Raw genomic sequence first — 24263 nt, forward strand, 5'->3', positions numbered from 1 at the left:
AACTTTGACTCTATATCCTAATTCTGGTCAGAAGTGGTGGTGCCTCCATTTCATAAATCCTTATTGTTCTGCCCAAGGCTAAAGGTTAAATACAGTTCATGATAGTTTAGTGATAAAAATGCAATGATTCATCTGAAATAGTTCATGTTAACAGTGATAACAGCACACTTATATTCAGTCACCAGACACATGAACATGAATGAGAAATGAGTCATTAAGTCTGTTAAGTTATTACTTATACAAGCATGTTAGTTAAGTACCTAGAGTGAATAAACACATAACTAAGTACTGTAATTAGCTGAAATAAGGACGTGAAGAAGTAATGTGATTACTAATTAAACAAGGGGAAATTAAGTAAATGAGTAAAAAAAAAACAACTAATTCCATATGCAAGTAAGTAAACAAGAAAGCAGGTAATCACGTAAGCTTTTGCTTTAGAATGCATAATTAATTAAGTACTTGCATAGGTAAGTAACTTAGTAAATGAGTATGAATGAAGTCAAGTAATAATAGGTAAGCAAGTAAATAGAGTACATTTACTTGCAAGTTGGAAGTATGAAGGTATAAATGAAGTAGGTAATTAGGATAGCACCCAAGTAAGTCAGCAAGTTAATTTGTAGGTAGGTAAACTTACTTGCATATGAATAAGTACTTAAGTAACTCGGTAAGTAAATAACTATTGAAGTTATTCAGTAGTTAATTAAATAAGTAAATAAGTGGGAGAATAAATAATTCAGTAAGTAATTAAGTAAATAAACAGGCTTGGTATGCAAGTATCAAATACATGCATACACAACTAATTAATATAGTACATAGCTACATAAGTAACTAAGAAAGGAAGGAAAATAGTAAGTCAACAAGTCATATCTAAGTAAACAAATAAATAATTTAAGTAGTGAGATAAGTAGGGATCTTTAGTAAAAAAAATAAGTGAGTAAACAATGGTGTGAATCCAGCTGAGTTAACAAGTAGTGCAAGTAGATAATTAGGTGAGCATAAGCTTACCTCCACATGCATGAACACACAAGAAACTGATAAGGTTATTACCTAGGTAAGTAAGTAAATAAGTCAGTAAGTAAGCAGTTTCCCAGGTACTTACCTCTGCATACACACATGCATACACAATTATTAATTTTGTAAGTGACTTAGTATAAAAGTGAATAACTAGTACAAGTTCAACATGACTTTAAAGTCAGAATAAACTGTATTGCAATCCAGATTATATTTTTTAGAATTCACTCAATATATTAGAGTCAAATGCAACGAATACAATATATTTTAGGTACTTGTGACAAAACAATGCAAATGTGTGAGTAAATCTGATGCTTTCATGTTACATATTTAGGAAAAATTAAGTTCAAAAGCATTCTCAAGCAGGGCACATTTTCATTAAGTAGTAAACTGGGGCCATACAGAAGCTATTATAAATTTTGCATGCGCCCAGTTCCATATTTTAGTCCAAGATGAATGAAAACGACAGAATTTAGTAATCTTCGCTGAGAGACCTCGTCTCTAACTCTTTGTTCCCTGTTCCCCAGAGAGCTCAGCAGGTCTTAAAGACTGTTCAGCTTCAAAGCAACACAGCACTTCCTGTGACACTTCAAATAAGTAGTAGATGCAGAAAGAAAAATCTTTATTAAAGCTAAAATGTGTGTACACCTCAACACACAGACGAAAGAAACAACACATACACTTAGCCTCACATTTAAATGGTAAAAATATTTAATTCCGCATAGACGTCTGTAAACATCAAATTTATTGAAATGATTTCTCAACAAATGTAAACTCAAGTGAAGTGCATTTTGTACTAAGCTTCTGAAGTAGATATAGCGCTGCCGGCTCCAGAGACCTAATGCAACACACATTCCTGATACGCTCACTAAACAGTACTGTAAGATAAACCCCAAAGATACAGTAAGTCATAAAGCACAGGATGTAATAAAGCATCGGTCCCCATTGTCTGCTCTAGTTAAACATCTACCAGGAGCAATATAGGTGTTGCTATAGCTACACACTCCCCAGCAGATGCAGAACTGGAGTATGATGTAGCCTCAGAAGTCCCACTTTAATAAATTACATGGAAAAAAAAAAAAGACCATCACAAGGACAACGTTTGCAAAGTTGAGGGGAAATAACGTCCTCCGAAATTTACAACAGCTAACCTCGACCTCTTTAGCTTAAAAGCCAGTGGCTGTTCTGAAATATAGAAATATAGCAACAGCATGCAAAATGAATCACGATCCCACACAAACCTCTTCTCCCATGCAGCACTTAGGAATTATGAAATACGACTGTTTCCAGGACTAATTGTCCCCAGAGTGGTTGCTCTGCGGTAACCCGGCTACATTTCAATGCCTGTGACTTGTTGAAAGTGATGGCATGTGTGTGTATAAACCTAATCCAGCCAGCCACCTTACATGGCCTGATATTAATCACTGGGCACTGTCCCAAGCAATATTCACCCGGCGAAGCGCAGCGGGTGAAGAGGTTGTCTGGGTTTGTTCAATCATGCTAGCTCTCCTTTCTTTCAGGGTCTGTTTCTTTGGTCTTATAGTCCAAGAAAGCAGCAGGTGAAGCTGAAGGCTTCAGTAAACAGGGGAGTGGCTAGATTTTTTTTTTTTCTTTCTCAGGGGAGCCATGCGGGGACACAAACTGTACAAGGGTGACACACTAAAATTGCAATTTCATCTAAATGGACTACAGTGTTAGATTATAATGGCCGGTGGGCCAAAACCGTCCATTGTTATTTCGTCAAACAAGATACATGGATCTGTTTAGCATGTGAAAACTATGCGGTAGAAAATTGTAGCCAGCATCATCCACGTCACCATGGTATAACAACTCTGTTAAAACAAAAACATGGAGATGTAATGATTATTAATGTAGTGCAATGCGCCACAGCAAGGGGCAAATAATGCAAAAAAAAAAAAAAAACCTCAAAACCTCTCGCATTCTTTTTTCTTGTTGTTGGCTACGTTACACACAGACCCGTTGCCATAGCAAGTGTAAACAGCTCCACTAGTGTATCAGCGTTCAACAACATAAAAAAAACACGCAAACATTTCCCACAGAAAGAACATAACATTCAGCTCGCTACAGTTTTGTGCTTTCAGGCTTGATGTTTGTTTTGCGATTATTAATTAGTTATCGTCTGAACGCAGCAGTGGTTCGTTAGCCAATTTAAACAGCTGCTCTACTGATGATCTGTCACAGAGTTGGTGTGCGAGTTGCCTTTTTATCAACTGAACCAAAACACACTGAATTCCACAGCACATCTACTTGTTAAGGTTGTCAAAGTCAAGCTAGCATAACTGACCTACTTCCCTCTTTCTCGCTATTTTTTTTTTTGGAGTAAAGCTTTTTCCTGACCTGTGACATGTGATACCTTTTGATCTTGTTATCTAGTTGATGACAATCAGTATCAAAGCACTGCTTCCCTTGTCCTTTTACATGCCATGCATACATTTTAGATTTAAACTGACAACTTAACAGCTAAAATCGATGTAATCCCTGCTGGCGAGCAATCTTGTTGCAACATGTCTATGCAATTATTTCTAGCACCGTTATTTTGATGCTATTCAACTTACTTATCAACTTAAGTAACCTGATAAGTGAAATTTATTGAATCATCATAGACTACAAATTACACACAGGTTTAATTACCCCCTTTTCACGTTGATGAATTTATTTGTGCAGTAGTGAGAGGCTGCGTTTTCTTATTATTACTATTAAACATTCTATATAATCAACCTGCCTGTTTCACTATAAATGGAAATTAGCCACATAGCTATAATTTCATTTGCTTGCATGTAGATGTTATTAATATGTAATATCCCATTAAAAAAAAGAATTTGTTAATTATTAATGGCGGTTGTACAGCAACAAAGAGAACATTTCTGTTATCTACTGACATGGAGCGTGGCCAGGATGCTGTCCAGTAATAAATATCGAACAAATATTCAGAAAGGTTGCGGCCAAAGGAAGTAACAATTTTTTTGATTTGCCTGAAAATACTTCATTCATATCAAAGTTGGAACAGAAATCCTTTCAACCTCAAAGTTTTACTGGCTCTCCAAATTCAACCATCTGGGGGCCGGCTCAGACCGGTGCACTGTTAATGTCCGAACCCTCCCCCGAGACTGGAGAGGGCAGACGCGAAATTTGCCTCTGCCCTCTCACCGCCTCTATTTGTACACCAGTGGAACTGTTCTCTCGCCTTTCCCAGCCTTTCCCCCCTCGAATCCCGAGGAAAGTCAACACGGGCAGCTCCAGTGGAAACCCACTGGGACGAGTTTGGCTCCTCTAACTAAATCCACAGCGGTCAGGCTGTCTGCTGAGCAGAAATAGATTGCATTTAGGAAAGTTGAAATTGCACATAAAGAAAGGGGATATATACTCCCAGACACGTTTTTCGCACAAGGACGCCCTTCCAGTAAAGACTCATTGAATTTCATTTGCAAAAATAATAGAATTTGATTTCATTTTTCATACACAGAAAAGGATATCTTGATCTTGTTAATGTATAAAACTTGCTATTTTATAAAGCAAGAGAACATGTTTTTTTAAAGGAGATGTTTGAATTGTGTTTTTGAAGGAATTAGTAACCAAGTTTTTTTTTTCCACCAACAGTTCATCAGTTTCTGAAAATACTAAGGTCATTATTTTTTTTTACGTTGATATCTGACCTGCTGGTTCCAGTTTTGATTGATTTCATTCTTTTCAACAAGTTTTAGCAAGGAAAAGAGAAAAAGGTAAACGTTTTAACTCCTACCGAAAGCACTTATAAGACTATCCCCATTTATGGGTTAAATGATGGACCTGAAGCTGCTGCTGCTGAACTGCAGAGCTCCTAAGTGAACAAAGGAGCTTTACCATAGATCCTTCAGACTCTATAAACACCACATCTTCCAACAAACTCAACGAGCGTTTACATACATGCTGGTATTTCCACAGTTTTGCTCAGTTTAAAAAACATTTCTGCTAGTATCTGCACATCTCCATTGTTGCACAGTTTCAACTGTCACTTGTTGTAGCTAGTCTGTTGTTTTTTTGAATGCTCAAATGCACATTATGTTTTCTATTTTCAAATGAACCTACTCCAATTCCTTTGGATTGGAGTATTTTTAACAGTGTTTATGTTGACATGTTGCCCACATTCTACAGAATGTCATCCTTTATTCTGTATATTTGATATTCTAATCTTTGTGACTCTTGCTTCAGTTGCCTGTCACCTTGCTGCTGTTGCATCAGAATGTCAATGTGCGGAACAACAAAGGGAATTTCTGTTCTACTCTGAAGTATATCTCAACAACTTTGATCTAATTTTTGAAGAACACGTCGTTACTTTGAGTAATAGACCAAAAAAGGTGGAATTAATTCGTGTGATGCATTCAATGAACAAGGGAAATTTGGCGTGCCATGCAGTATTTAGGGCTGGGTGGTGATTAGTGCATCTCTTCATGCACTAATCACTATGAAGAGATGCACAAAAATGGAATCAGTTTTTCCGATTCCATTTTTGTGTTATGACTACGGGTTGAAAACTTAGTGAAAGAATAAACTTTTTCTCCCCCAGTTTGCTGCTGTGACTGAGGCATCCTTGAGCAACGCAACGCAACTGCAAAAGTTCAATAGAAATAGAAATCTATACAGACTGTGGATAAAAAGTTCCTTAAGCAAGGTTACGTTGGTAAAAAGATAAAAACATACAGCCTAATTCGATGTAAACAAATTGTTCAAAAGGGAAATGAAAGCATTTTATTATCTGATAATTAGATGCAAGCCAGATATGATTTCCTTGGAAACTCTTGTTTACAGCCGCCAGCTTAATCATTCTTTTTGCAGTTTTGAATTAAATTAATTTTCTTGGTATTTATTTTTCTTGCTCAGCGTTCACCTGACAGTTGATGTGGTAAAGAGAGATATCCACTTTGTGACCCAGCAAGCCTCTGCATGTTTCAAGTGCTGCTAAGCTATTTTATCTGTCAAGGTCTGTTAAAAGTCAAGGTCACCCACTCTAGTCTGTTGTGGTCGTCTGAGAACGTGCGTGCGCCCGTGCGCGCACGCAAGCACCCCGGGGCGTGCACCAGCGCATGCCCCTGCATGCAACGCGCCTGCAGACACCTCTGCTCATTATCCACTCATCTCATAATGCTTCTTGTTAAATTGCGGAGTTAACCTGACGAACACAAGAAAGACATTCTCTATCAAGTTTCCACTTACAAGCTTTCGAGCACATAATTACGTTTAAGGTGTTTTTTTGCATTTTCTCACTGATCTCTTTTAAGAGTCACAAGAGAAACATGTTCCTGCAAAGGAGACGGCAGTAAAGATTCAATAATAAAAAAAATATTTAGATTTTGTGAAATATATGGAAGATATTCCCACTGCAAAAGAGTAAACATGGGATGAGAAATCAGCTGGTGGTCAGAATGGGATGATTTTATGCTTCTTGATCGGATCTGTATGATAATTTTAGAAAAGTAACAGTCTTTACAGTTCAGCTCAGAATTATTCATACCCATGGCAGATTGAGGTTTCTTCTGACTGGGAGTGATATTCACGTTTTGAAGCCCAACATGAAGCCCGATCAGAATCTGAAAGCTAAAGACTAGGGTAATATTACATCTTACAGTAGTGCTCTTCATTGGAATTGTGCCAGTGAAGAGTCTTCCCATAATTATCTACATATGTATAAATATAATTTGACATAGTTTTTGTTGTTACCAAAATGTAGAAGTAAAACAGATCAATAATGTTTTCTAAAACTGACACCCCTTCCACACGGCTCTATTATCTTTTGATATGTCTGCAAACACTTTGAATGAAACTCACTTTTAATTTAAATCTGCCAGAGCAATGGATAACTGTACTAATATTCTCCTTGGAAATATAAGTAAATCATATTTGACTGCAGATATACGGAGCATAGATTTTGCTCCCACACCCCCTCACACACACATTGTTCAAAAGTAAATTATGCTCAGTCATGACAGTAAGCCTCTAAGCTTCTTTATTGTTAATATGAATGGATAAAATGACATAATATGTAATCTGTTTTTTTCTCCTCTCTCTCAAATATTACATACAACACGGCTGCCATTTACTGAGTGGATCTTGCAGAAATAGCTTTATAGATCAACCTTTGAAATGTGCAAAACAATAAAAAATGAGTGAGTTCTAATCTGATTTAAAAGAATAATATGCTGCATTTCTTTAGATTCTTAGCTAAAGACAGATGTTTTGATTTCAAATTTTATGATAAAACTATTTTATGTTAAGACAATTTTTCAGATTAAATCATAGATTATATAAATGTATGTTACGAATGGGAAAATACCTAAAAAAAAATTTTTTTTATTCTGAAATGAATAAAAAGCATATCTGCAGTTTTATAACTGCAGATCAGAAATCGGACACTACATCTCTTATCGGTCCATCTCTAGTAAAAATATATTTGACGTGAAAGTTGCTCAACACAGCGTTGCAGGTCGGTGGTGTTTGTGTGCTCGGCGGCTCTCGGGTTAGCCCTGAACCATGCTCTGCTGCACAGTCAATGCCCCGGCTTATCTTATCAGTCTCCAGTTGGCTTACCCCTTATAAACACACCTAGATATGAGACTCGGGGAAGTAATCTTGAGGCGGCTGCAGCAGGAAAAGGGCACACGGAATGGTGGCTCTGTGATAGCAGGCCGGCCTGAAAGTGAGAGGATGAAGAGCTCGAGGCAAGCATCAGGTCCAAGCTAATAACCATGTCCACAGGTGCTTTCTTATGCGCAAAAACACAGCAACTGTGCTGAAGGACGGACAAGTCAGCACTATGTTTTATTCATGATCCCCATTTAGAGCATGCTGAAGGTCAAATACAAGCTGCTGGATATGATGTAACTTGATTCTCCTACAGATCACAATGAAAACAGGACTCGTGGATTCGCTTCTGGACACATAGACACGAGATGAAAGTTAGTTCCTTCATTCATGTTATAGCTTCTTCATTCCTTTTTTTTGTCCCTCTATTCTGTTTTTAGTGGTCTTATTGGTTTTACTTTCTTTTTCACTTCCTTTCTTCCTCAGTTCATTGCTTCCTTGTGTAACCACTTCCTTTTTACTTTAGTTGCTCCCCTCCTTCTTTAGTTCATTCCTTTCTTAGTTTAGTTCTTACATTGTTAGTTCTTTATTTTAAACAGCTCCTTTCTTGTTACATGCAAGCTTCCTAATTTCCTTCTTCCTGCTTCCTTCCTTCTTAATTTTTTTCCTTGGTTCCTTCTTTTGGTCTTGGTTTCTTCCTTCTTTCATAAATCATTCCTTCATTCTTTCCAACCCTTCCTTAGATACAAGCAAAGCCCTTTCTGCCTTATTTTGCATCATCCCTTCATCGGTTCCTTCTTAGTTTCTTTCTTGATTCCTTCTTGCTTCCTTCCTTGGTTCCTTCTTAGTTTCCTTATTTGATTCTTCTTTCTTAGACGCATACAAGCCTAGCCCTGTTCAGGGCCTTGGGGGACTACACTTAGTCATCAGCAGTGGGACAGAAAGAATGAGCATTTCAGTGTTTGGTTAATCCAACAAAACAAGTTTTTGAACTGCGGTACAGAACCAACGCACTGGGAGAAAACCCACACAGCATGGAGAAAACCTGACACAGAAATACTCCAGCTGAGATTTGGATTAGCAGATGAATAATTCATGCTAGATTTGATTCATTAGGTATGCAACATGATTACTCATGAGAGGCACTTTTTCCTGCAGTGGCATTTTGTTGCTTTCTACTTCACATGAGCATTGCATAGCTGCTGGTACTCCTCAACAATCACAGTCTATGCAGAAATGTGGTTGCGAGACTAACATCAACAGTTACCCTGAGTTAGCCGACATATTGTAAACAAAGTACAGCGAAGCAGCTTGTTCCCAGGCTGCGAGTCAGAACTACAAGCTGGTGTAGAAGGGACAGCTTGGATGTTTTTAAGTGAAGTTACCATCAGTAATACTCACTCCTCTTACCTGCAGTAGATAATTGTAATATTGGTACTCAGAGGAAATCTTGGTGTCAGCTATTTCTGAGGTAAGTTTGAACAAAATAATTGTGATAGAGATACTAAAGCACCAACAGCTATATAGACGAGTTGTTCAAGTACACTAGCTGTGTTTCATTCTGTCTGTCATGGGACTTTTGAGCAAAGTTTTAAAATGTTGCACAAAAGAAAATGTGTATTATTAGGTGTTTTTGTCATTTAGACTGTACATCCACATGGATTTGGAGTCTTGAAACTGGGTTTTAAAGTGGATAAATTTAAGGTGCCAATTTCATGTTTCAATTGTACATGCAAGCTGCATTTTATTTTTTTTTTTACGGTGATGTCATAGCTCCATCTCCCTCTCAATACATTATATGAGCCTAAGTCACAAAAATAAACAGGGCGTCTTTCTGCGTCTTTTCTTTCATTCTCTGTAGGTGTTACAGTGCCACCTGTTGGACCAGCATACCTACTACATCATTTTTCTGCAGTCCTGCATCTTGTGCGGATGGATGTTTGTTCTTAATCGTTTTCGAAAGTGTACAATTAGACCAGAGGACACTTACTTATACTTATCTACCTACCCTGAATAGGAGTATCCAGTTTATTTACTTTGGATCAACATTATTAGCTTTTTCTTATTTTACTCTTTGTCATTTTGTTTGCATTTCCTTTTCATTATTTTTTAAATTGACGAATTCAAAATTTGCTGTTTTTTGATCAACCTTTTCCAATGCAATACTTCAGAATTTGCATAAAAAAACAGCAAACAGAAAATTCAGAATGGCAGAAGTTGCAGTGGGCCGTGGTTTTACAGTAGTTTCATTACCTGCAGAGGAATGTAGATGTGATTGAGTAGCTGAAGCTTCGTTGCATGCTGGATGAGAGCAGCAAGTTAAACGCATACTTTCTCAGCAAACCAAGTATCGCAGCCAAAACACGTTTTCAGCCATGTTAACTTCCTCAGGAAATCTTATCTGAGAGAGATATTTTCGTCTGTGGTGGAGGCCTCCAGGCTACATTGCCTCATTATTTGCTTTGGCTTCCTGACTATGTTTCCCCTCTTATCCTCAACAGCCCTATAGTGGATGTTGGCTTCGGACAAGAGCATAAAAACATCCGCCATTTAAACTAACTGTTAACACATAAATGAGCTATCTCAGTGGGACAGACTCAGACTTGGTGGGCTCAGCAGTGTGCTTAAAGCTTAGGATATTGGCAGTCCTCTATCGGCACAAGCAGAAAGCCACTTATGCAGGGAGGGAAAATAGGGATGGGATTGGAGTGGAAACCCACCTGAAGGCAGCAAACTATCAGTTTGTTCATGAAAGACACACAGTTCTGGAAGCCAATGGCTCAGCGGTAAACAAACATTTTACAGGGATCTTCTTAATGACTGAACAAAACTGCTGTGTGCCTGATTTCCCCACATCAACGCGACTGTCCAGTCAATCTCATCTGTTTCCTTCTTTTGTTTAATTAAGTTAAATGAGCAGAGGAATACACTCCCAAAACACCCATTTTATCAGGAGACATTTACAGGGCCTGTCAAAAATGTTCGTACCCTTTGAACTTCAGAGGAAGTTCATTGTTGAAAGAAAGTCAGCAACAAGTGTGGTGGACCTCCGGTGTTTGCAGGGGGATGGGTACCACAGCTGCCCACGAATAGCTACAATCCACAAGTATTAGAGGCCAGAGTTAAAAACAAACATAAGTGCTTATTTTTCAGAAATCAAACACCAAATATACCTTAATATAAATGAATGTGAACAGTGGAAACCGTCTCTGCACTCTTCCTTGTCGTTGCTCTTGAAGATACAGCCAATCAGTGCCAAAGGAAATGACTGGTCTGCAGGGATTGGCTGTTTAGCAAACACCAGCCAATAGAGTGTCAGTTAGCATTGCACTGAGGTAATTCAGTTTCCCAAGCTGGATTTTTTCATATGTTCTACAAAAGATCAGCAAATAGGCAAATTTTGCGTGAATAATTTGGAGTTAAACTCCACAGTACATATCTGTGAGTAGTTGAATCTGCAAATACTGAACCGCAGTATTTGGGGTGCACTTTATTTAAGGTTTGCTACAAGCCATGTAGGGAACATAACAAACATATGGACTAAGGTGTTGTGGACTAACATCCTGAACAAAGCAACCCCACTGTGAAACATGGCAGTGGACACATCATGCTGTGGGGGATGCTTTCCATTAGGAAACTGATCAAAGTTGATAGAGATAAATATAACATATATGGCTATATTAGTTGACAGCCTGTTAAAAACTGCCAGTAACTGAACACAAGTGTGAAAGTTCGCCTGAAAGTAAATGGAACTTTAAATTGCAAAGAAAGGTGGTTTATTCAACATACTGACCTTATTGACCACTCCAGAAAATGTAAACACATCACCCATCAAAAAAAAAAAAAAAAAAAAATAGACTGCAGATTGCAAACCAGAATGCGATATAACATGCTTGCAACAACTACTGACGAAACATCCTACTAAAAAGTCACATAAGACAGTAAAAAGTGAAAGGTCAGTAAATGTACTCATAAATCTTAAAGGGCTAAAAAAAAAAAAAAAAAAGCAACACTCTCTCCCCGTCAGACATCTCCTCTACCTACAGCCAACACTTTAGACCTTACCTGGCCTCTGTTCAAGTGGGCCAAACTGGAACCATACAACCCAGAAGTAGACGCTTACCGTTTTGTTCTTCTTGGAGTACGTCTTCTTCAGCAGCCTCTCGTTCATCCTCTCCTGCTCCCGCTGGGCGTGGTGCAGGAAGCCGTTCTCCAGAGGGTCCACCACCGGCTGGACGTTCTCCTCCTCCTCCTCCTTGTCCTCGTCTTCCTGCTTTTGCCGCTTTGTCATCTTCTTCTCCTTCCACCACTCCTTTGTCTCCTTCTTCATGACACCGGTCTTCTTCTACGGACAAAGAAGATATCACGGTCAGACTTCTGCAGATGCTCCTGCTACATGTGCTCATGCATCCAGAGATTAAAACTATATAAACGGCATGTGTAGGGTATAAAAAAAATTAGCCTCACATATGTTTGTTACAGGATTTTATACAAGACGATGTTCACGAACGTTGATGTTCACAGATGTTCTCCGTTCAATCTGACTGAGATTGAGTAATTTTATAACAAAGAAAAGGCAGAAAGATTCTGTCTTTAAATGTGTTAAGCTGATAGAGACATATCCCAAAACACCAGAAGCTAAGTTTAGAGAAACAAATCTACTCCAATTGCCCAAATAGACTAATAATAAGCCGACTACTGAAGGTAGTTGATTGCATTGATTGTTACTCAAGGGTGCAAAAAATTCAAAACAAACGCACACAAAAAAATATCACAAAACTGTACAGTGAGGTTTGTGGACGAAACTTGACAAAATTTCAACACTGCAAAACCACAAAATGTTACCACATATTTTTTGTCTAGTTTTTAGTGCAAATGTCTTAAAAACTACAAATAAGAAAAGATTAGCTTACTAGTATTTTTTTTCAGCAAGATATAGGAGCTTGTTTTAATGCTAATGCTGATGAAATATTACTAGTTCCACAAGCAGATTATTTCACTTTTACCAAGACATTTTTCCTGTGTTATAAATGAAACAATCTGCCAGTAGAACTAGAACTTTCTATCAAAATTAAGGAATTACTGACTTAAAACAAGGTGATATATCCAGCTTTGCCTCCTTCCAAGTGCACTTGGATATCTGCACTAGAAACTAGAGCAAAATATGTAGCATAGATTTCAAAGGGAAGAAATAATTCACAAAGCGCAATCACAATCCTGCGTTCACATCAAGTGACAGATCAATGCAAAACTCGTGTCAGATTTACAGTCTCGAACATTTCACGGATTTTCCTAAAAACCTTGAAATGATGTGGCGCTGACGGCTCCGTGAAAAGCAGCGGCTTGCGCTGCCTTCCAACGAGAACAAAAGCGGCCACATGTAGACGGATAGCCAGACTGGCAGGAGATAAATGCGTTAAAAGAAAGGACGGTGGGTGTGCCGCAGCTGGCAAACAGTCAAGTGCACGGCCCCTTTCACTTCTGGCTTACAGAAAGCAAGCAAACACTAGAGAGCAGCGTGGCGATGCTAAACCTCCTCTTTTAAAGTCATCTTTAATCCTGTCAGCAGCAGAACAATGCTGTACTGGAGAACATAATCACTTCATGGCTCAGATATAATGAGCTTATGATATGAAGTGCTGCTTTATGGCACATTGTAGAAAATATAGTTGCTTCTCAGTTCAACTATGACCAAGCAATTCCCCTCTTTAACTAATCGGCCCTTTTATAATTCGGCTACAGCCCGGGTTGAACCAGTGTTTGCTTGTAGGAATTCAAATACAATTTAGCACAGCGTGATAGCCCACTCTGGGTGGTTGTTGTTTTTTTTTTACCTCCTCCCCCAATAAATCCACTGAGAATGCTAAAAACAGGCAGAAAAAATATTTTCACTTCAAAGTGCTGTTTTAGTTACTGTAAGGGCTCAAGCTTGTTGTCTTTCCTCGAACCTGACGTTGCTGTGGAGGACATAAATCAAATTATGGTGGATGCATCATTTCCTGTGAGACGGCAACAAGCCTGGTGGAGATTTCAGCTGCCGTCATCACAATTAGCACAGTTTGACGTTGAAGCACAGCAAAGACCTGCAGCCAAGTCAGAATTATTAGTTTGTTTTTATGCTGAGATTGGAAATGTTGGACTCATTTGAAGTAGAGAAAGTAGAAACATCTCTGATAAAATACTCGTTTTACGCAATATCAAAAGGACAACTCTAAGTATTTTTCTTTCACTTCCCAAGTGACATTTATGCAGTGGAGTTCAACTGAGAAGTGAATGCATCTGAAAATAAAACATTTTTAACAGAACAAACAAGGGTACAATAACTTGCTTAGTGAAGTATGCATACCCTTGGACTAAACTTTGTTAAGGCACATTCCATTTTAGCACTTGGTGTTCTTTTTTAGGAGTCTATCAACATGCCACATCTCGACTTGGCAACAGTTTTCTTCTCTACTTTTGCACATGTTCTCCAAATATAACTAAATTACGAGAGCTTCTCTTTTCCACAGCCCGGTCCAGATGACCCCCACAGATTTTCCAAGTCTTTGGATCTGGACTCGTCTTAGATCATTTTAAGACTTTATTTTTCTTCAGGTTAAGTCATTACACATAGAGAGAGGGAGAAATTTTTTTTTGTTATTTAGTGTTTGAACCTACTGTGATGATTAGAAATGACATCTTTTTTAATTTAAACATATTTGGTAACCTTCCTGCAACTCATTTCTTTCAACAATGAATTGCTTCAGTGAAAAGACTCAAGTGGGTAACTGTGAGGGAAAGTCTACTGGGACGTGTTGGCTTAATTATAATTCTGAAGGAGGGTAGATACCAGTTCAGTGGTTTAGACACGACCAGTCGGGTCAGACTGGAAAGAACTTCACCAGATAAATGGTTGGTTTATCTGTCTCTGCCTTCAAACACCAGCAGACGCATAAAGATGACTGCCTCAGTGCATGTTGTTCTGAACAGACTCAAAACAATACTGATAATGAATGTGTATCTATTGAGAACACCCACTAATCAAGGGATACTATGGATTATGCTATGCATCAGCGGTGCATCTATAAAGAGCAGAAAATAACTGTGGAACTAACACACCATTTTTAGCCTGTTTGACGTCATTCTAACTAGGGATCCACTGATCCACTTTCTTCTTTTCCGATACGATACAGATATCAGAGGTTTGGTATTGACCGATACCAATGCGATACAGAAAAACAGAGCTGAAGGTTTCTTTTTTAAAACAGACATTTTCTAACTGAAGTGTTTTGTCAGCAGTTTTTTTAAGCCAGACCGAAACTGTTTTTCCCCTCTGCTCTCTGGCACAAACAAGTAACCACAGACTTTTTCTTGTGATTTAAGTCTTAAAATGCACGTGAAAGGAACTGTTTAAGCTTTATGACAGAAATATTGGGAGAATTTAATTCAGTTCAGGTTGATTGTCTACTTCAGCTCACACCAGAGTGCAGCGTGTTTTAAAACAGCCAGACCTTACATCCCAACGCTCTCAGTAGGCACCACAGCTGCCTGCAGCTGGACACAGCTAACTGATGTATCAGCATCCAGCTAAAACCACAAAAACTCAGACCAAATGAAGCAAAATGATCTGTTCCAAGGTTGGAAAGTCAGCAGATGGTGTGACACCTTCCATCCCAACAGGTGTCCATGTGTCAGCAACTGGTCACACACACACACACCCCCACACGCACGCACACACAGATTTAGGATTTCCTTCTCTGTGTTTAATTTTTGGGAGTTAAAAATTCATTCAAACATTCTGGAGGCTGGGTGCGACACTTGAGGCATTTTTTTGCTGTGCAAGGGAAACACTTGATTACTCACATGCTGTGCTAATTAAAGCGGCGCCGAATAAAAGATTAAAACCACAAAGGCTTTTGTATTTGGGGGAGGGAGTAATTATTGTATCAGTCTTGTCATTTTACTCTTGCGAAATACATTTTTAAACACTGACAAACGGTTTGTAAGCAAAGCCCCGCTCACAGTTTGACACCACTTTGACAGCACGGTTAAACATTATCTTGCCGACATCCCAGCAGCACAAAGCAGCTCTTCTCACCTCATCTAGAAACACAATCATTTCTCACGAGGGACCAGATGGTATTAACAGGCAACTTGTCATGCCATTCATCACCTGGAGGGCCATATTTACAGAGCTGTTACGCCAGTGCATGTAACAGAACCAGGATTTTTACTCCATTAAGTCAGAGCTAAATATCAACTGTGACTGTCTGTCAGCCATGATGGAGGGCAGGCTTCCTTCTCCGCGGTTATTAATAGAAACGTGGACTTTGTGCACCAAATCCCTGTGGTTATTATGTCTTTCAATAAGCTGTAAAAGTAGACAGCTTGACACGAGTATGTAATTTTGCTAAAACTTCTATAAGGAGTTAATTAGCACACCCAGGCTGGTGCCTTTGTCATTTAACACGTTATCTTTATTCAAAGAGAACTAATTATTTGTCCTTAAAGATGCATAGAAAAATTGTCCAGTAATCAAAATTGGGCAATTATCAGCTTGAAAAGTTCCACCTGTCCTATTCAACAGTGGTCCTGCCATTTATAAATGCTAGGAAATCACACCAATAGCAACACTTTGCAGATCAAAAGCTGTTACTACCAGCAAAAGACTGAAAAACAGTTACTTTTAGTGTTAGTAAGCAGAAGCAAAGATATGAAGAAGCTATTTTAAGCAGTATTTTCTAGAGCAGGGGTTCCCAAACTCTTCCATGCTATGCTTCTCAAAACAATGTTAGCTTCTGAGGAGGAACCCCCTTCACAAGACGATGCTACAAAATATGTAAAGAAACATCAAATTTTAGGACTTTTACTCTCTTTTCAATAATTTTTATGTTTGCTTAGCTGGTAGCACACCGTTCAAGAGCACGTAGAGGCAATTCTGAAGTTGTCAAGCTGTGACAAAGTGAGAGAGAGCAAGACTTTCAACAGGTAAAACGAAGGCTACAGCAAAGATGCAGTTTCAATCGTTTAAAGTTACAACCACTGTCATAAAACCTCCCATATTTGGAAATTATGGCAGCATTTTGGTTAACTTAAGGACTCTTAAGGAGTCCTTAAGTTAACTCCTTAAGAGTTAACTTAAGGACTACGAGAGATCAATATCAGGTAAATATGTAATTGCAATACTATTACTGGACATTGGGATGGCAATATCAAATATGATTGACTCACATTTCCTGACCCTTCTTCTTCTTTTCCTACATCACAATGTCCGAGTACTGCTTATGAGCTCAGCCTATGAAAATGTACATCAATCATTTTGGATGCTAAATGTAATCAAAAATACTGGCATGAACAATTAGCTTGTATAACACTTGCATATAGCACCGTACCAAATATTGCATACAAACACACTTTTGTAGCTGTTAACTTGCACACACCAATACTGTGATGGCAATTCAGTAAATAGTGCAGCTCTAGTACAGATGCACCTTTTCAGGAAAACATCTTTAATATACAGCTCTGGAAAAAGGTAAGAGACCACTGCAAAATGATCTGTTTGTCTGATTTTACTCTTAATAGGTAAACGTTTGAGTAAAATGAACATTGTTGTGTTAGTCTATAAACTACTGACAGCATCTCTCTGAAATCCCAAGCAAAAATTTAGTGTTTATTTGCAAAAGATGAGAAATGGTCAAAATAACGAAAAAGACGAATGCTTTCAAACCTCAAATGATGCAAAGACAACAATTTCATATTCGTTTAGAAACAACAATGTTACTGTTTTAACTCAGGAAGAGATCGGAAATCAATAATTGTTAGAATACTTGTGAGGTTTTCAACGAGGTTCGGTGCAGTGGTGTCTTAATTCTTTCCAGAGCTGTGTGTAGAGTTAGATTTTATCTGCTGTTGCTCTGCGTGATACGACTTCATTAATGCCATCTCTCTGTCCACTTCAAAGAACACCTGTGTGTGTTAGTATAGTTATTTTACTGAAACCCAGCAGGCAAATAAAAAGGCTGACCTTTCTCACTCTGATCCTGTGTGGCAGACGGAAACCAAGCAGTGATTTGGAGGCAGATTAAGATGTGGTGAGGCAGAGGAAACGTATGACAGAGAGGAGGCAGAGAGGAGAGAATAAAGAGGACGGACAGAGAGAGTGCAGAGCAAAAGATGGGCGAGTGAAGAAACGGTGAGAAGGTGGTGGTGAAGGGGATGAGAGGGTGGGGGGGGGATGTCCTCAGCTGGGAACAGGAGAGATCACTCAACCGCTTTGACCTGATCATGTTACCCTGGCAACAGAACTGGTACAAGCTGCATGGGGAGAGACGTGCGAGTGTGTATGTGGCAGCGACTGCTTCAAGTCCGGCACCCGGGTTTCTGCGCCGGTAACAATTAAGCAAGGGGATGTTTGATTTATCCTGTGGTCTTGGGACCAATTATGGAAACAGATTTACTTCCCAAAGGAGAGTTCATGCATTCTGAACAGAGGAATGTCAGCGCTCCTGACGCCGCCTGCAAAAAGGCCAAGGGGCCAGATTGAGACATGCATAAACCAGAGGGTGAAGGAGTTCCTCACAGGCACAGCCTGGAGTGAAGGAAACGTAGACGTTTTGAGCAAAGAGAGCTGCAGATAAAGACATGCGGGGCCGTCTAATGCTCGCAAACCAGCTTTCTCCCCTGCACTCTCCTCTTTCTGAGGCCAGTAATTATTTAAGAGACACAAAGAGCTCTGCAGGATACACCTCCCTTGACAATAAGCAGTGCCACAAAGAGTTTACAGTGTAATCTTCAAAAGTGCCCTCTGTCGCACCAGAGCGGAAAACTAAACTGGCAATTAGGATATTTCTGAACAGCTTTCCATTCTTCATTTAAAAGCTAAATCAAATAGATAATATGCTAAAAAAAATAAAATCAAGTAAAGAAGTATAACCAGACATTGTTTATGAATGTAACAATACATATTTAACCAAATAACCCATACATTTCAGTTCTAGATGTTAGCACAGCTGCCGTCTTGGAGTCCTAATCCTTTGACTACCAACTTGTGGGAAAAAACTTTTGAAGTTTACAGTCGGAGCTAAAACACAGGGATTCCTCTGAGATCTACTTTGATGGGAGTTTCCATGTTTTTTCAGGCTTTTAAAAGGGTGGGGTGCAGAATTTCTAATGTCCACAACAACCTTTCTATTCCTTCACCATCTACAACTTTCCTTCTGTCTGCTTTAACTTTAACAAAGATTTGTATTGTATATAGGACAGAAAAGGTTAATAAATTATGAATTAAAGATTTGCTGGAATGTGTTTCTTTTGCTGATAATTGAAATTCTTTCAAACGCAGTAATATTTGTGGAAATGAAACTATAAAAGGCTTAATAAAACACAAAGATTGAAATGACCTTCCTCTAAGTACTTTTTAGTGAACTAAACCACTAGTTGTAATTCAATGTAAGAGAAATGAATGTTCTTTCATTAAATAACACTGTTTGTAAAGGTTAGTCACTTCAATCATGCACCGTTTTTCTGGTAAACACATGGACATTTAACAATTACTTTTTTCATCTATTCATTCAGCACTGAAACAGACTGCTGAGAGAAGTTGTGAATTATTTCTACCGATGTGGCGCAATGTTAACTGTAAAAAATACACTGGTGTATGAAGACAAAACTGAAAAATGGTTCACATTGGCTAATATCCAATTTCAGAGTAAGAAAATAAATCATTATCTGTGCTGGTTTAACATTGAAAAAAGTAAAACGGTGGAAGCAGGGTTAGTCTGTTTCATACTGAATAAACCTGAAATCATTTAAAAGAGAGCTCAGCATGAGAACTGAATGTCCTTGATAAAATGCACATGAAGACCTGGACATGCCAACCTCAGCTGCAATCTGGAGCTTCCTTATCAGTTTATTTTGACCCCAGATTACCTGAGATAAACACTGCCTAACAGCCTCAAGTCCCAAATCTCAAGTCTGTGTTTAGTCTCAAGCTTTTCTATGATAGCCTCTTGAGTCTCACTCATAGGTCCAGTCCACAAAAAAGTTTTTGATTAAAATTGGACAGTTTTTAACAATTACTTCCCCCCGCGGGTTCTATAGCAAAAAATTCCCCCATGTGTATTCATATGGATAGTGAAAATGCCCCTTAGCCCAACATCTAACATGACCTATAACCCTGAATGCGTCACACTTAACAACAATGGCAGATTATGCGTTTGTAGTTGTGCTGCAGAACCTCATCAATCAACTTCAAGAAATTCTGTGTATGCTATACTATTTGACTGAAAAGTCAAGGCTGATGAACAACGACATGCTCTCGTGCTTTGTGTCGAGATATTATCTGCATGTCCCGTACTTCATGTTCAGCGCCACAGGTCAGGGGGAGTAACAGTAGAGGGGGTCGGGGGGGTTGTGTTTCCTTGTGGGTGAAAACACAGTGGACATACGTGTTTTTAAAATCAACAACCCATTTGAGAAAAAAAAAAAACAAAACAAAAAAACATTCCCATGTGGATAGGATGTAAGAATGCAGCCCTCATCTCAGACACAAAACATCTGCCCCACATCTTTTAGGCTGCAAATCCAATTGAAGACATCTGAACAAACTGCAGCAGTAGTGTAAAAAAAAAAACTACAGCGCTCATGCTCTTTGCTTATATTTGCCACTTTGTCATGTACATCTGTTCAATTGCTTGTTAGCAACTACTCAATCAGCCTGTCACATGGCAAGAACATAAAAAATGTAGCCATTTAGCTAAAGTGAAGACAAATTGCTGATCTAGGGCCAAGCAGCAGCCTGAGAAAGACGGGGGACTCTTGCAACTCTTGCAATGTGGGATTGCTGTTGGTGTCAGATGAGTGGGTCCAAGTATTTCAGAAACAATCAGCCATATTTTAGCTTTCCAGAAACGAATCCAGATACTTTGTAGATGATGATAGACAGTGTCTTACATCCACAGAATTCCAAGAGTGAGGTCAAAACTTTGCGTCATGATCTATCCTGCCTTGTATCAACAGGTCAGGCTGGTGGGGGCAGTGATGTGTTGTTCCTCGCCATGTCTATCCCCTTATGACAATGGTGTACCCATCTTCTGATGAGTACTGCTCCGCCATCGCAAACTGATTGGAGATGACTGGAGAGACTGACATCATGGATGTACAGCCAGAAAAATCTGCGGCAACTGTGTGATGCCATCACGTCAATATGACCCAAAACATTAGGAACGTTTCTGACATCTTGCTGAATCTATGCCATCAAGAATCAAGACCGTGCTGAAGGTAAAACTGTGTCAAAACAAATACCAGCAGGTCGTACCTAATGAAGTCTCTGGTAAATGCAGAACACTACAACTACAACGAGACTAAAACACATCTCTTTGTATTCCGTCATAAAAGCTCTCACCCGTAAATGTTTCTAGAGTACAACGTGAATGAATAAAGCTCATTTGTGAGTTGATGTCGCAGACTGATCTAAAAACTTCTAAAAACAAAGAAGAAAAACCACCTTTTAGAGTATCACTACTTACTCCAGAGGTTTATACAGCCATCTGTTTGCACTTGCTGTATGACAACTATATTCAGTCCAGAGCGTCTTTGATGTTTTCCCCTCACATTAACCCACCCATCTGTCATTGTGGTCTGACATTCTGCTTCTGGGCTGCTATTGGAAAAAGATTTACAGTCTCCGGTAAGAATGTGCTGTAGCTGGACTGAGTTATATACTCTGGCCCTCTTGTGTTTTTCTGCCTCGCAACTCCAATGTGGAAGATATCGAAAAGCTTGGCTCTTTTGTCTTCCCATTTGTTATGTAAGCAGCGAAGAAGTGCCATTTGTCACACCACTTCAACAGCGTTTAGCTCCCTTTAAGCTGGCTGCAGTCGGGTTGTTTAGATTTATTGCTCAGTCGTTGGACGGATTCTGCACGCATTACGGCGCTCCTGGCGTGCCTGATAAATCTCCCTTACTTGTCATGGTGTCGACGGGATTGATTTAATCATGAAGCACCAACTAGCTTTTGGTGTTGCTGTGCATGAAGCACGACATAGAGAATGCGTACACCTTCTGTTTGGTTTTGCTGGAAGCTACATTAATTCCAATTCTGATTAATTTGGCTCTCCCCACCCCTCCCTTCGTTCTCTCAAAGCACATAATTAGATGGTTCTTAACTTGAAAACAAAAATGAGAACAAAGTTTGTGCCAAGGAGATTATCAGGCTGTGAACAAGAGAGACGACACATTTCTACAGTGTATCGTTGCTGGTAATTGGCTAGAATTCGCATAAAATAAACCACATCCTTTTCCCCTTTCGTTCATGAACGCGGTGTGTTTATTCTCCCAATTTCACTTCAGAGTACGAGGCCAAACTCTTTGTGAATGCAAGCAGTGAAAAGTGTTATGGGAGAGCAGAGGAATGAACAGAAGGTGTGAGGTGTTCGCTTCCAGCAGCTCTTTAATGCTTCTTCTATGCTGCTCATAAAAGCTAACTAATATGTGCGCTTCCCACCTCACTTAGTCGTTATTATCTCACACCATAAATGAGAATTTTATGTGGTAATGCAAATCAAAGAAGTTCACGATTATGCAGTGGATAAAACGGAGATAAAAAAAATTTTTTTTAACAAATCTGAAAAAAAAAATCTACATTCATATGTAGATTTTCACATGATTGGATTTGATTTTGCCTTTTTTTAATGAAGTCAAGATTTGTGGATCCCCAACAAATAGTTGTTCTGTGACAATATTAGCCTCTGAGCTGTGAATATCTGCAGGGTCTGGAGTTTCCATAGGTCTCTTGGCTGTTTCTCTAATTATTTCTCTCCTAGTCTTTTAGTTCAGGTGGATGGCTTACAGTTGCACCGTACTCTTTCCTAATTCCCTTGACGATTTGAACAATTTTCAATGATATCTTCAAAGTTTTATGACCTACTTTTTGCTCTACACCTTCACAGAAAAGCATGATTTATATCAAGACAAAATCACACAGGTAAAATCTATTCATTGATCAGGAAACGTGTGAAGACAGTTGGTGGCACTAAATTTTACAAAGACAGCAGAGCACAAATATATGCCTTTTTTTGTAATGGTCTCTCAAAATATCACAATAAAACCCATTTCCTCGTGTTTGTAGTGACAAAATATGGAAACACTTCATAGCATCTGAATAGTTCAAGGCAATCTATAAGGAATATATGAAAAGCATAAATGCTAAATCCCTCCATTCATTGACTACACCCAAACATCCTTGATCCTTGCATGTTTGTGGAGTTGTGCGAGGGCGATATCTCCAGAGGTCAGTGAGATAGAGTAAGTATGCATGGAGGCACTGGTGCTCAATTTACAGAGTTTTCAAGTCATGTTTGTCGGGAAGGGTGGGGGCGGAGTGGATTTGATTTAGTCAAGGAATGCTAGATAAATTTTGGAAGTGGACCAAACCACCTGGACAAGATTACAAGAAGCTGGCCAGTATGAGCAGCAACAGGCCCTCCAGCATATTGCTCTGTATAAATGAGATGAATGAAGTAAGCAGACGGAAAGCAGAGGAGGAAATGACTACAATGTGCTGCTGCGGCTACACAGATGCACAGCTTGGATTAGTGCAATTTCCAAGCACATAGCGCCACTTTATAGCACAATCAAGTTGCCTTCAGTTGTTATGAAAATGTTATCCACAGCAAAAACTTAAGAAATTTGACTTCATAACATAGCCATATCTCATGGCTAGAAATTGGGCCTCTATCTCTTTAAGAAGCTCCTACTCTTTCTGACACTCTCCCTTCAACATGTCATCACAATGCTTCCACATGACGTCCATTGACGCAGTTTACAAGCGTTCTTAGGAGAGTTATGTTCGTATGATGAGCTCAGAAGATGGGTAGTTCTATGAAGTGTTTGCTTATTGCTACTGCCGCTAGTCTGGTGGAGCTGGGTGGGGATGATTTGGAGCTTGAGTAAATATCACTGTATGAGAAGGCATTAGGGCACCATGTAAAAGTTGTCATGGACTGAAATATGAATCTATTTCAAGTAGGTGCCTACATTCAACCCCACCATGATGTCTAATGAAAAAGCATATTAATGTGTGATTTTAAATGCATTTCTTATTGCAAACACCCCGATTGCAAAACTAGTATTTTCCACAGTAGCAAAATATCAAAAACCTTTTGCATTTGTAATGTAAATGCAGCTTCAGAGTGCTGAGTTAACCTAGCATGCAAATTCTTGGACTGTGGGAGGAAAAGTTTGTAGCTTAAAATCAAAAACAACATGAATCCATAAGTTGAGAATTACAATACTCACCAAGATAATTAGAGAATGAACGCGAAAGCACAATGTGTTCATTGTGATAATGCATATTTGGCATAGATCACACTTTATATCAAAAACATCTTCTGACAACACATTTTTACTTAGCTGAAATGGAAAGCTTGTTTAATGTCAGCCCGGCTATGGAGTAAAAAAAAAAACACAACTGAAAATAAATTGAAGTGTAAATGTTGTGCTTTACATCAGCTAATGTGTGGGCTGAACTGGCTAACACTAATTGAGCTGTTTGTTTCAGCTGTCTAACTCATTTGCTCAGCCTCAGCTGCTGAGCACTTTGCTGATGCTGCTGCAGCTGATGCATTTCTCCTGCAAGCCCAGCATGCATTCACGGGCTCCGTGTTTTATGGCTCTTTACAGCTGGGTGCACTGATCCC

General features: G+C 39.0%; 1 protein-coding gene across 12 annotated transcripts in view; it reads right to left on the minus strand.

The window, feature by feature from the left end:
• fbrsl1 (fibrosin-like 1) overlaps positions 1 to 24263 on the minus strand; it is a 358314-nt gene that overhangs the window by 240580 nt on the left and 93471 nt on the right. For all 12 annotated transcript variants that reach the window (XM_081610487.1, XM_008417609.3, XM_008417611.3 and 9 more), the window contains exon 2: positions 11711 to 11932. In XM_081610487.1, coding sequence (XP_081466613.1) covers positions 11711 to 11932 — 222 coding nt within the window. The remainder of the gene's footprint in view (positions 1 to 11710; positions 11933 to 24263) is intronic.

Source organism: Poecilia reticulata, chromosome 9 (assembly GCF_904066995.2).
Source record: "Poecilia reticulata chromosome 9, P_reticulata-male-v2, whole genome shotgun sequence".
Taxonomy (NCBI): domain Eukaryota; kingdom Metazoa; phylum Chordata; class Actinopteri; order Cyprinodontiformes; family Poeciliidae; genus Poecilia; species Poecilia reticulata.